The sequence below is a fragment of the Coenobita brevimanus genome, chromosome 38 (assembly GCF_032717465.1).
Source record: "Coenobita brevimanus isolate Jiangsu-jjx chromosome 38, ASM3271746v2, whole genome shotgun sequence".
In the NCBI taxonomy this organism is placed as follows: domain Eukaryota; kingdom Metazoa; phylum Arthropoda; class Malacostraca; order Decapoda; family Coenobitidae; genus Coenobita; species Coenobita brevimanus.
In genome coordinates, this window is record NC_136991.1 from 48,452,257 (window position 1) to 48,467,012 (window position 14,756).

At 40.1% G+C, this 14,756-nt stretch overlaps 1 protein-coding gene across 1 annotated transcript in view; it reads right to left on the minus strand.

Moving 5' to 3' along the window:
• The window catches only part of LOC145396455 (dual specificity calcium/calmodulin-dependent 3',5'-cyclic nucleotide phosphodiesterase 1A-like), a 193,766-nt gene that overhangs the window by 13,394 nt on the left and 165,616 nt on the right, over nucleotides 1-14,756 (minus strand). The window contains exons 7-9 of the mRNA XM_080269830.1: nucleotides 9,337-9,480; nucleotides 5,461-5,569; nucleotides 2,998-3,114 (exon numbers count right to left, since the gene is read on the minus strand). Of these exons, the coding sequence (XP_080125956.1) occupies nucleotides 2,998-3,114; nucleotides 5,461-5,569; nucleotides 9,337-9,480 (370 nt within the window). The remainder of the gene's footprint in view (nucleotides 1-2,997; nucleotides 3,115-5,460; nucleotides 5,570-9,336; nucleotides 9,481-14,756) is intronic.

Genomic DNA, 14,756 nt, shown 5'->3' on the forward strand with positions numbered 1-14,756 from the left:
TCCTCAACTGACAGCAGCAGCATTGAAGAGAATGCATCCCCAGCTGTTACAGGACATCTCAATTCGAACTATCCAACACCGCTTGCAGAAGGAGCTGGGTTTGCCAAGTCACACTGCAGCCAAGAAACCACTTCTCACTGACCGCATGACGTAGCAGCGCATTCAGTTTGCCAAGCAGTAAGCACACTGGACATCGGATGAGTGGAGAAAAGTTATGTTTTTGGATGAAAGCACATTTCAAGTGTTCCAGGTGCATTCCGCCAAGGTTCATCGCCCTGCCTCCCATAGTCAATATGACCCTGCTTACATGGTGCCAACTGTTAAGCATCCACAATCAGTAATGGTATCAGGTGGAATGGGAAGGGGAGGCCTCTACTGTACTTTCTTCCTAAGAAAATGATGATGAATGGTGGCTGGTACATTCAAGTTTTGAAAGATCATTTGTTAAACTTTTTTGCTATTCATGGGTGTGACTTTTTCATGCATGATTCAGCTCTATGTCACAAGTCAAGAAAAGTGACAAAATGGCTTCAGGATAATTGGATTGAGGTCCTTGACTGGCATGGCAACAATCCGGATCTAAATCCGACAGAAAACTGCTGGGCAAAGATGAAGAAAATCATGGCAGAGAAGAAGACACCCAGTCTGGACAACCTCAAGACTGAACTGACAAATGTTTGGTGCAAAGAAATGTCCTTAGATTACTTTGGAGATCTAAGTGATTCCATGCCAAAATGCATCCAACTGGTCCTGAAAAACAAGGGAAACATGGTTTCATATTAATGAATGGCATTTCATGAACAAACGTTGTGATATACTGTGATTTCTGTGTTTTTCATACTTTGTGGGGGGGGACGTCCTAAGTCAATTTGCAGTGGGTGTTGGTAAGAGCAAAGTTACGGTCTCTGAGAGAAATAAAGCCACAGCATGCATGGTGGGACTGGATGGTGAAGAACTGGAGAATGTGCATTCAATTACTTGGGTAGTGTGATGAGTAAGGAACGAAGTTTAGAGGAGGAAGTACTTGAAAGGGAACAGCAGAGTACAACAGTTGCCGGTTTGTTGAAAACAGTGGTAAGGAGCAGGGAAGTGAGGATGGAGGGGGGGGGGGGAAATGATGCATGACACTACTGTGATCCCCACTCAAACATATCGAAGTGAAGGATGGACTCAACTGAAAGACATACGTTAAAGGACTGCAATGGAAATGAGTTATCCCAGAGGAGCATGTGAAGCTACATGGAGAGATTGATACACAAATAAGGAAGTAAAGGAGCATTGTGGTGTTGATGAGGATGTGATTGAAAATCAGTCTTCAGAAAAATACTCTGAGATGGTGTGGCCATGTGGAGAGGATGGAAACTGAGAGAATGGCTAGAACCGTGTACGTGAATGAGGTGGAAGGGGAGAGGTGGTGGGGGATAGGAGGAGGGGATGACCAAGGATGAGATGGAAGGATGGAGTGGAAAGGTACATGTGGGAGGGGGTGTGAGTTGGAGGGAGAGCAGCCAAATGGCAGAGGACAGAGCAACATGAAGGTGATTTATTTGTGGCCACCCCTTATGAAACTAATGCATCTGGCAATAAATAGTCAGAACAATTGCAAAGATCTGGTGAAAAAATTATTGCCATGATATCACTACCAAGTGTAACAAGAATTTCAATACCAGAACTTCTGAGAAACTCCATTAACCACTGCATGAAACACCAGCATACATAAATTAACAATGACTACTGTATGAGATCTGACATTGCCAATATATAAATACTGAATATTCTATTTGGTCACTAAGGAAGCACTCCTAATATTTTACCTACACAAGTTAAGAACAAGATAGTGCAAGGTAGAAACCATAAACTCATTCTGGAAACTGTTCAAGTAAGCTCTATTTTCAACAGCAACACACACACACACACACGCACACACACACACACACACACACACACACACACACACAGCAGATCATACTGCATCAGGCTGCTAGCCCTTGGCTCTTTCTTCCTTTCATTAAAGAAAACAATAATAAAAATAAAAATGTCCTGCGGGAGATAAGGCCATCTTGTGAATTCGACTAGGAGAAAAATAAAAGAAAGGAGGTGCATACACCTTCTGTAGCTTTTGCTTTGTTATAGTTATGGAAGGGAGGATTATGAACGTGGTACACATGGCTGGGGGAAAAAAAGTGTGCTGATTCTGATGCTAAGGCAGTAGTGGAACTTTTGTCACTCAAAAAAATGATTCCTGCAGAGTCTGATGACTCTATTTATGGGAATAACAAAAATGAGGAAATTAAATGATTAAGCTTGGCTTCTGTAATCAAGCTTTAAAATTTTCCCTAGTCTCCAAAACTGCATTGGCAGAGTTGTTTACAATAAGAATATTGTATTATGTATAATGGCTCAAAATGATTCCTTGTGGCAAGACACAGGCAGGTAATTATATAATGGTGCCACACTAATGTACTGATAACATTACTATAGATATAAATCCATCCATCCATCATCTACTTCTGTGTTGTCCCAAGAGGAGTGTAGGAGCCTGGGGCTAGGCAAGTTGGTCCTGACATTTAAGATGACAGTGACCAGCCTCCCTCATCCCTGAGTGGTATTACGTGAGCAATAAACCCTAACCACCCCTTGGAATGAACTTTGCACCAGCTCAATCTGAATGGAGCACTTTCATTGCCCACTAAACCACCAGGTGGCATAATTTGGTTATATGGTTATCATCCAGCATAGTAAATGATTTCCTGGTGTCCTGGGAACCATTTGGCTTGTCATTCAGTGTAGAGTCACCCATAGGCAGAAAGAAGAGGAAAGAAAGAAGAAAAGAAAGACAGAAGAGAAAGCGTATACATAACGTAAATACATGACAAGTCAATAAAATGCCTAGCACAAAACCTACCCTGTGAACTATTGCACTTTACAGCAATTCCAAATCAAATGGATACAATACTGAAAAATCATCCCAACTTCAAACTAAACCCCATCACTAACCTTGAATTTGTGAAGTAGGCCATAACGATTGAGGAGCTCATATGCCAAGCAGCGAAGAGGAGTGTTGTTGCTGGTTTCCTGAAGCCGAAACACATCGAAATTCCACTCATCTACACTCTGTTAAAAGCAAAATTTAACAGCTGAGTTACTATTTGCATAATTGAATCTATGAAAAGCATTACACAATGTACAGATTAATCATCACTGTAATCATCATCATCATCCCAAACTGAATACCGCCTAAAAGACAGGTTGACAAAGTATCCAGACACAAAGAAAGCTCCTAAGCAGAACTACTAAACAGTGTGTCCAGTGAAATGGGTTGCACAGTCAACCATATACCAACCCATTATTCAAAATCTTGGCTCTAAATGACAGGCAAAAAACATTCATCCCTTTTACATGCACATTACAGATATCTGTGGGGCTGTCATTCTTCTAGTTTTTCCAAGCTAATAATAGTACTGTAATAAAAAGAAAAGAGGAAGTCTCTGACATGCACATCTCAATATTAATCAATCATTTATCTATCTATCTGAGTAGTTCTTAACAGGTACATCTCAATATTCATTTATCTATCTATCTATATACACCATCCATCAACTCTGATCTTGTCACTCCTTGACTTCCCGAACTTCTATACCTTGCTTTTGTAAGCACTCATTTAACATAACCATTCTGTTTCCCTCTTGACCTACCATGCCTCCTCCTACCTTCAAATTTACTCACACGTACCCTTTTCATCATCCTCTTTAATTCATCCTCCCTGTATGACTATACCATCTATATGCATGCTCTTCTACCTTTACATCAATAGGCTTTCTTAATCCATTGCTTTCATGAATCTTTATGTTTCTCATTTTGTCCAATCAACACAACCCACATTTTTTATTCTAAACTCCTTCAATAACAGAAATCTTTTTATACCTTCTTGCCTTTTACTCAGTTTAAGAGAGTGCCTTAGTAAGGCAGGAGATACTGAAAGCTGTATAAACCCTTAGGTACAAAAAATCTCTCTCAAAACTAAATAAAATGGTCTGAAGATTATAAAGATGAAATGAAAAAGATGCTATCACAGTGCAGCAACCTGAGTTAGCAGCTTCATTACCTCTGCTCTCACTCTTGACTTTATAAACTAATGCAATAACAAAGCCTCATCCCTACATTAATGTGGGCAATAAAACACTTTCATGTACTCCTCTTGCAGCCTCTATATTTAGTCCTTTTTTTTTTTTTTTTTTTTTTTTTTTTTAATGCTAGGAAGAAGGAACCAAAGGCCACAAGCCCACAATAACCGTTCCCTCCAAGAGAAAAACAAAATACAAGCGAGAGCCAATTTGCTCAGAATTTTGTCAAACCTTTCTTCTGCATCATTTTTCTTAATAATTCAGTGTATCTGGCTATTACCAAAGTCTTTACTGCCCCATAAGAAACTTAGGGGCCTTGGGTAAGGATATTCAGTCCAAATATTTAAGGTGAGTTACCAGCTGCTTGTTTCTGGTTGGCATTATGTGAATAAAAACCTCAACTGTCCCTTGTATTTATACCCTAATGGGCCATATCTGGTTGGAGCACTTTAACATACCAGACTACCACGCATCCATTTACTGGTTACATGGTTACTACCCACCATAGGGAACAGTTTTCTGGGTTACAGGGAATCAATTAGCTTGTCACTCTACATAGTTATGAGAAACAGAGTTACTGTACTTCAAGTGAGTGGATCTTAAGCATCTCTATTCACAGTTCTACCTTAGATAAGGAAGATGACACAACAACATTTGTGGGTCACATCAACCAATATATGAAGCACATTACATCCACAATGAGGAAATGTGTTTACACTACTCACATCAATTTTTGAGGGTATGTCTATCTCCTACTGTCTACACGTGACTCTACACTGAGTGACAAGCCAAACGGTTTCCTGTACACTAGGAAACCATGTACTATGCTGGGTGGTAACCATTTAACCAACTTATGGTGCCTGGTGGTTTAGAGGGTAATTAACACTGTCCAATTGGATTTAGCCAGTGTAGATTTATATCCAAGGGGTGGTTGGGGTTTATTGCTCACAAAATGCCACTTAGAGATGAGTGCGGCTGGTCACTTTCATTTTAAATGTCATTTTAAATTTGCCTAGCCCCTGGCTCCTACGCTCCTTATGGGGCAACACAGGATTAGACAATGAGATGATGATGATGATGTGTATTTCCTCCCAAGCAAAGTCTCCACTAAGATGAAAAAATTATTTGGATCATAAGAGTACAGTTTTATGTCACCAGATTAAAATGGTTAAGGTGCTAAGTATGGGTTTTAGAGATTAAATCTCTTTGCAGATTTTCCTTGTTTCATTTTCTGTGCAAGAGAAGGGCCTCCTATCTGGTGAGTTGTTGTATGGAAGTTTTGCATAAAACATACTCCTTTTGGCTCTCCATGTGAAGAGCAGAAAAAACTGTATACCTTCAGGATTCTTGTGACTTCCGGGGGTAGCTGAAGAAAAGTCGCTGAGGACAGGCGACGATAGATGCGCTCCACGAAGATGCCCGCACGAATGGCATTGGCAACTGACCTGTTTGTGGTAAAATACAGTATTTTAGAAACTTTCTTCAAAATTTCATGAGTAATACACTCTTGAGAAAAAGAAAATACTCATAATCATAATCAGCATGTGAGATAATGTTTGACTACACATACAGTACAGAAGGCTCCTTTTACAAAGCTAATTTACATCACCTAAAGCTGTATATAATAGAGTACAGTGCTGTACTGTACTAGACTACTGTATACTGTACAGAGACATCAGATAATGATAAAAAGGCTGTACAGTACAGGGTACTGCGCTGGCAGATGTAAGTGTGCGGTAATTAATTAATAAAAACTAAACACAGAGAACTTCGTATCAGCAATGGATTTCTAATGTCAACATACTATACTCTGCATAAAAAATCTGATAATATATATAGCAGTTGGGGACAAAGACCGCTCTAATAGTAGCTCAACAGTCGAGACAGTACAGGAATTTTTAAAACTTGAGCTGACCACTCCTTGCCTTTGTCAGTCCTAGTGGGCACTGATGACTTTGCAACAGCATCACAACGCTTCAGACACATCATGGACATGCCAGCTTCAGTAATACTGTACTTGCATGCATTATGTCAAGGTTTATACAGAGCAGAATGACTATTTCACTAACATTATCAACCATCATTCTTTTCAACCTCCACAGAAATGAATTCAAACTCACTCAACAGTCACACACTTTCACCCACCACAACCACAGGACACACATCTTTAAATTCCTGGACAAACTGAATATATACAGTATATGCATGAACTTTTCTCGGTTGAATATATAATTAACATCAGTCCTGATGTTACCTGAACACATTATTACAAACCTGCCCCTGTAAGGTCTCATAACAACAACTGTGGCACTGAACTGGAAGGCCCTCAGGTATTCATTTCACTTTCTTTGGAATGGCTTCATACTACTGTATTTCCATGGTTTGGAGCTGTGTGTGTGTGTGTGTGTGTGTGTGTGTGTGTGTGTGTGTGTGTGTGTGTGTGTGTGTGTGTGTGTGTGTGTGTGTGTGTGTGTGTGTGTGTGTGTGTGTGTGTGTGTGTGTGTGTGTGTGTGTGTTTTCACTCACCTGCTGACTACTGTAACATCAATGCAGGACTGTAAAGGTACTCTTTAGTTCGTACATACTTGATCTCAAATTATCCACAAGGACATGGACTTTCAATTGCCTTGGAATCATAATGCACTTTAATATTTCTTGTCTGACTCATACTCAGTGTGTCATTCAATCCTTTATTATGCCCAAAACAACTTCCAGTTTCAAATACCGAAATATGTAATGAGCTATCTACAACAATTTGTTTTCACCGTTCTTAAACTCAAAAGGTTCTGCTGCTTCATCTTTCTCTGAACTTTTTTCAAACTTGACTTCAACTCCACTCAGGATGACACCAGTGCTGTTCCTTCATCTCCTTTCTCTTCTGACTCCCAAATGTCTGATATTTAAATTTCTTTTCAAGATGCACTTTCTGTACTCTGCCCTCAATTCTAGTAAGACATACAATCCTTATGTCACACCTTCTGTCCTTCAGAACTATTATTCTGTGCTGACACTTGGACTTGGCAAGCTCTTTATGCCTTATCTAACTTGCACCTTTCCTTCTTGCTGCTCTCATTCAGTCAAGAGTGATTATCTTGGAAAATGCTAAGGTGTTTGTGAAACTAGCAAAGCTATAGGCAAAGCCCTGATCCAGCCATTCGGTGATGATGTGCAGTCATGGAAGCCATTTGGTGGACTAGTACCTTTAATTCTGACTGAACAAGGGGTTTAGTCATTTCAGCCTAGAACATGAAAGATCAATGAGACTGCTGTACTTAATGAAGTGTTACTGTGCTCAGTATGCCAGGCAAGGTTCTTGGTTCACATAGTTTTGATGTGAATCTAGGGGCAACTGCTAAAGTTCCAGATGCCTGAACAACCATGTTTCAAGCCCAATAAAAGCCTACAACTGACCATATCACAGCATTTTGAGTTCTCATGAAATGCCTAAGCCTGTGACTAATAGGGTTCTTGCAGGGAACATCCAGCTGAAAGCAAGCCTGTGCTCAGATCCTAAGAATGCTTTCAGGTGTGGAGAAGGAACAAATGTTTTTTTTTTTTTTTCCAGTAAGTTCTGTTGTTGTGGTCCCAGGATCATCTGATGTGAACCTAGTGGACCAAAGGTTATAGCTGCTCTTCTGCAGTCTAACAATCTCTTTCCAGGGAGAGGGAGCAAAGGGATGCTTACATCAGGGTACCAGGGTCATCCAGTCATATTACTACCAACATGTGAAGACATCCTTCTCTAGCCCCACTTTTTGGAGAATGACAATGATGTGTCCTAGCCTCCTCAATCTTCAATACATGCACTGACTGGGTGCTGGGCCTGGCTGTGAATCAGTCACTGTGGAGTATGAAATGACAGTTTTATGGTTACTGACCCTCACTTTGTTTGATGATGCAGTTACCACAGTGAAGACACTAGTGGCACTTCTGAGTACTCTAAAGGCACTTCAAAAGGTTAAAAAGCCACTGGGACTAAAGTTCTTCTGTGCCAAGATCTAGATCCAGGCAGTTGGTGGCTTGTAGAATGAAGCAACACAGACTGTTCATTCATGGTGTGAGGACATGGAGGTCGGAGAGATTTTCACTTGTCTTGGCACTTTGGTGCACAACAATGGCAGCACGGTTGCACTCATCTGGCTTATTCTGTTATGAACTCACTCAGATCCAGTAGATGGTTCTGTCAATACATATGTACAAGGAAAAAGATTCACACCTTCGGGAAACTAGTGTTCCCTGTCTTACTTATGATTATGAGACACTGACAGAAAGCAGTGCTTTGGGGCAGTAAATGAACTGTTTTGGTATTAAGAGCATTCCCAGGGCCATGGGATATTGCTGGTATGACTGAGTGTATAATGGGTGATTATTCCATTTGACTTGAATCAAAGCCTATTACCTGCATAATGTACTAGCTATGGTATATGGGCAGGTGACATATCTCTGAGACCGGTCTTGTTCATAAAGTGGTATCTAAAAGAGGCAATCCATTGCGGAAACCATATGAAAGGCCACAAAACTCACAGCTGGGGCAAGCTCACTATTCCTGTCAAGAAGTTACTTGGGGTAGTAGGGTAACCCTCAAGAAGAGAACATTAATACATTTTACCATTTCTATTGAATTATATGTAAATACGTCACTGAAGGATAAAACTGTTTTCTCTATAAATTTCTCTCCCAGTCTCAGCTCAAAAATAACTTAACTATATCTATCTGTGTATTGATGCCAAAATGGCATCTATGTAGGGACTGAATGTACATAAATATTCTAAGTCATGAGAGAAGCGTATGGTAGTTTAAAGTAATGATTTTATTTGACACATATACCATAACGCACAATATGAAAAATACAAAATTCATGAATGTCCTGTCATGGTTTTTCCAAGAACTTGAAGGCTGGAAGCTTGCATGGATGAACCTTGGTGGATGGAGTCGGAGGGTGGGTGGGGCTATGCAATGCTGCTACATTCATCATGATTAAGTGCTTGTAGATGGACTGATCACTTATGGCTCTCTGATAATTAACGTGTATGCAGCCAGATTCATCAATGTACTTCATCACAATGACTGGTAAAGGAGGTGGTAACTCCTAACACTGCCACATCACAATAATCACACTGCAACATCAAAACAAGATAGTAAACATGCTAAGCTGATGAATGTGGGCCAGAGTAAAAAATAAATATAAATAGTAATATGTCAAGAAACTAACCTGAACCGTGGCTTCTCATCAGTCTTCCTGCGTGAGGTGTTGAGTTGGCGTGTGAAGGTGGAAGCCAACCATTCCCTCACCTCCTGGGGCACTGCATCTGGCTCCACCTCTGATAATTCATCTTCCTCTTCTCCAATATGACGTCTGGGAGTAGGATCAGGGTTAGGGATAAATGTTTATCACAATCATCCACAAGCCTGTCATTTAACACCTGTATCATCCTATTACATATTATACCATATAAATTGCAATTCACTCATCTGCCACAACACTAATAGAATCCTACTGACTATGAGCCATGGCAGCTTCATATTAAGTTCATAGTTGTCATTTTTACACTGAAGCAAACTTTTTACCACATTTCCAGCAGATCACATCCATATGCCATACTATTTTTATCTAAACCTGGCCAAGATTTTTGCCTTTTGTAGCTTAATTCACGTAGGCCAATGCCAGGAACTGACAATACTACAGGTCTACATCCTTAGCACTTTCTTCTCTACTGTAGTCTACTGTAACACCTCAGTATTCAAGATGGAGAGGTAGTAATTTTTAGGACAACTTACAGTAACAAGAGATGGTCATTATTACCACCCACAGTTACCACATCACACATACATACCACCAGCTATATCCCACCTGTAAATTGCATCATGCTACTAGTGCCACATGATACAATAACTAACCCATGCATATAACATCATCAAAGGATTCTCACATTTCAGTACATTAAAAAAAAGACAATTATCACACACCATCTCGCCGACCACGACATACCACAACCATACCACGCAAGTCCTGTATATCATTCCAAGTATAGTAGTCAGTCGTCCATCAAATCACATATTCATTAGCAGTTACATGTATATCATTCTTCCCTATCATTTTACCTGTAATACCAACCTCAAATAAAGTTATAAAAGTCACATTACACCTACCAAAGATCACCAATATCATACCAGCCATACAACTTTACCAATATTTTGAGTATATCGCAAAACTGCTTTGATTAACAGAGGGTAAACGAAAAACAAAAAGTACGTAATTCTTTTTCCACATCATAGCATTTCATTACCACTGGTAATGCCAAAAATAAACATACTGGTAACATTAAAACTCCTAGCCATGAGAGAGAGAGAGAGAATTATTGTAGTCTACTCAGTATTTCCCAGTGGTATTTCCTCAGCTGGCATTTCTCATCAGGACTTCGAATTCCTAACTTTAGTGGGTATTTTTTCTGAGCTGATTCTGCATAAACTGTTATAGACATATTTTGCAGCCATTAACCTGGCATGAGAAAGATTCACTACAGGCACATTTCACCCAGCGACCTTGAATTACCATACCAACCAAGAATAATACAATACTACTTTAACCCGCAGTGTCCCGCTGACGTTCTTTAACGTCCACATGTTTTGTCACTGCCAATCCCGTCAACGTACATAAACACGAATTAATTGCAAGGTCCCTAATTTGCACAATTTTCAATTTTCACGAGTGATTTTTGGTATGTATACACGTGACACCTTCCTCGACAAGATGCCAGGCAGGGACAATGCCTTACTCAGCATGACCTCCTTCCCCCCTGCACACCATTGTCTCAGCAATTCACCTGTTATCAGTGACCTGGCCAGTAAAGCCATGTCATGCCACGGTATGAAATTCAGGGCCAGAGTGATTCCCCAATCAATGACAATGTGGAGGACAAACTTTACAGAGCATTAGAGGAAGAAACAATCAGAGATGATGATCAGGTCATCATCATCATCATTGCCAGACGCCATGTATCCCAAACGGGGTGACCAAGGGCTTAGAGTTAATTGTTTTACAGGGAGGGGCACTAATCCTCCACCAACCCCACACACGTAGGGAGAACGTTATGCCAACAGCATCTGGTGTTCCTAGGTGGTCACCCATCCAAGTACTAACCAGACCCAACGTTGCTTAACTTCGCTGATCAGACGGGAAGCGGTATGATCAGGTAATGTGGCAAAAAAAGGTCAGGTATGGTGATGAGTTAGTGAGTGAAACAATGCTTATAATGCCTATATTACTGCTTGAAAACCAATATACAGTACTCTCGTACTACATATAAATTCGTACCAAGTAAATAAATAAATACCGTTTATGAAAGGTGTGAAATAGTTATCCTCCCATAGAACTCGTTTTCTTTGGTGCAACCCTGTTAGAAAACCCAGTAAGGTAAGGAGGTACTCCTACCTGTATCGAGTATTTTAAACCTCAGGTGAGCGATTTCTCTATGAATTTTCGATGTTTCTCACCAAAAGCGGAGGTTTGAGCCAAAAAAAAAAAAAAAATCCAAAAATGGTCGGGATTGGGGGGAGTCAGTGGTGGAAAAGTGGTCGGGATGGGGCGGGTTAAAATAAATCTGAACAAGTGTGAACGTAGCTGGGAAAAAAAAAAAAAAAAAACACCAGCAAAAATATATAGCATTACTTGGAACCAAAATTTTGTCTTGGGAAACTTGGGCTTGTCATGACGCCAGCCACCACACAACAATGATTTAGTGCCCCACATTTTTTTTTTTCCCCTGCCCATCCAATTTACAAGTCAGTTCAACCGTGACATTTGTGAAGGCGTAATTATTGTAACGCCATGCCGTCCTTGTATTGGAAAAAGTCAGTACTTCGTTTATAATTATCGCCTTTGTCAGTTTTAGTTAATATTTGCCTTTTCTCCCTTACATTAAATTCTCCACTTTCCTTCCTTGTCCCCCTTCCTATCTTTGTTTTAATAATCACTTTCCCTCCTTCATATCCTCCTCTTACTTCTTTTCTTTCCCTATCCTCCTTCCTATCTGTTATAATTTTCACTTCCCCATCTTCCTGTCCTCGTCTTATTTCTAACTACCCTTGATTCTCTTGCTTATTCTTCCTGTACTTCTCTCTTTTTCTTCATCTCTTCAACCCTTGATTCTCTTCCATAATCTTCCGCAATTTCTCACCATTTTTCCCTTCCTTCTCGCCCATATTCATATTTTTTTTACTCCTTCCCTTATCACCATCCCTCGTTTCCCCTCAGTTCCATCCTTCTCATATTTCTCACATTCATAGCCCTCTCTCGGTCTATCACTGTCATATTTTTCACTCCTTCCTACCTATTCTTCGTCTCTCTCTCCTCATCCCTCTTCCTGATCCCGTGTTCTCTCTCTCTCTCTCTCTCTACCTACCTACCTACCTACCTATCTATCCACCTACTCATCCATCCATCCAAACATCTACCTATCTATCTGTATACCTATCAATCAATCTATCTTTCTACCTATGTATTCATCCATCCATCTATCTACATCTATCTATCTACCTGGGTCAAGGGAACACCAAAAAAGATATCACCCCATCAAAGGTCAACGGTCAACATCGCAGTGACCTATGACCGCATCTATAAATTCTTCCCAGCCTACGTGGTGGATAAGACCGCTTGTGCAATAAATCTTGACTCATACAGCTCCCCGAACACTTCAAAATTTTGGCAAACTTAATTTTAATGTGACAAAATAAGGGAAACAAACCTGTGATACATATTAACTCTTTAGGAGACTTGTTTACAGAGTGAATATTGAGAAATAAAAATGAAAATAGGTACAAAACGACAACCAAATTACAGGATGTATTTAAGTGACATAATAAAAAAAATTTGATAGTGGATAACTGCAGCCTAATGGAGATGTAAATCGTAAAAACTGGCCAAGATTCTTTATAAATACTTCTCTTCTAGGTTCATATTTATACAGGATATTAATTTTTATTATTGTTTTTAGTACAAGGGCGGCCAAATCCGATGGGTGTCCCTATGTCACCGAGTCCTTGTAGCCTACATTTTTTTTTTTTTTTTTTTAAGGGAATACTGACAGACGAAGAGAGTTCCCTAGTCGACCTGCCGTAATGAAGGGGAGATGCAAGCAGTTAGTTCTAATGAGCAGTGACCATTGAAGCCGCGACTGGAAAGAGATAAAGATGCAATAGTGCGGCAAAGAGGTTGAAGGGAGTCGATGAGAGTTAGGAAGACGAAAAAGCCTTTGACTCCAACCGGTTAAGAAGAGCTGGAGGTGTTCTTTGTCTTGCTACTTGTGTTATCAGGAGCAATTTATCACTGGACGTATGTGCAAATTTTGATATGTAACTTTTAATACTTGCTTGGTTGTAAGGTGCATGGGAGCTGAATGGGTGAAAATGTATATCATAAAAAAGCAAATCAAAACATAACTTTATAAAGCTTGAGAGAATTTTACAGATACAATTTCCTAGTCTACCCTGCCCCTGTGTCATGCCTGTGTCTGTCTATACTCCCCCGGGGCATGTAGCATTACGTAGTGATTTAGGGAGGGAGTATGCACTGCCAAATGTGCTCTTCATTGATTGGCTTTAGGCGTGAAATTTGAGGGAGAGGAGCGTGTGACTGAAGCATTATTTTTACAGGGAGAGGAGCGTGTGACTGAAGCATTATTTTTACAGGGAGAGAAAACTGAGTGAGTGACTGAGTGTGTGTGTGTCTGTCTGTCTCCCCCCCCCTCTCTCTCTCTCTCTCTCTCTCTCTCACACACACACACACACACACACACCATCACCCCTGCACCCCACCTCTACCCCACACACCCCTTATCAGCAGGTGACGGTTTCCTGCCTGTAACTCTCTAATGGCGAGGTTCAGTACCGGTACTGCAGTGGCTGAAAAAGGAGTGTAAATTCTTCCGCATAAATTTCGCGTTGCTGATTAGGTTTCATGATAGGTGAAAAAAAAAAAATGTCCCTGATTTGGTTTCACTGAGGGTAACACACACACACACACACACACACACACACACACACACACACACACACACACACACACACACACAATGGGCCTTTAGTTTCATGGATAACAAAAAAAAAAGACCCTCATTTTGGTTTCATGGCACGTAAAAAAAAAAAAAAAAAAAACGCCTCTGATTTGGTTGCATGGTCAAAAAAAAAAAAAAAAAGGCCCCCGAATATGACTCCACCCTTGATAAAAACAAAAATAAACCTGACTCAACTTGATGCTGGGTAAAAAAAAAAAAAAAAAACAAAAAAAAATCCCTCCCCCTTTTTTACTCAGGCTGGATTTGCCCCTTACCCTTGAGAAATACAGCTTACTTGTCTTTATCGGCGGGTTCCTTCGACGACCCATGACTCTTCTCCATTATTTTCCTCTCTAATAAAAACGCCTGATTCGAAATGCAAAAAAGTTTACAAATATCAGTCTTTCAATTTTTCTTCAAACATAAGCGTAAAAACCATAAGTTAATTGCTCCTGGATACTCCTCATCTCATCCAAATTTGACGTATTTAAAACAGATAATTTATTTCAAAACGCTTTACACACACGAGTCAAAAAATTTCCTCAAACCTTCATTCACCATACCACCTTGCTTTTTTCTA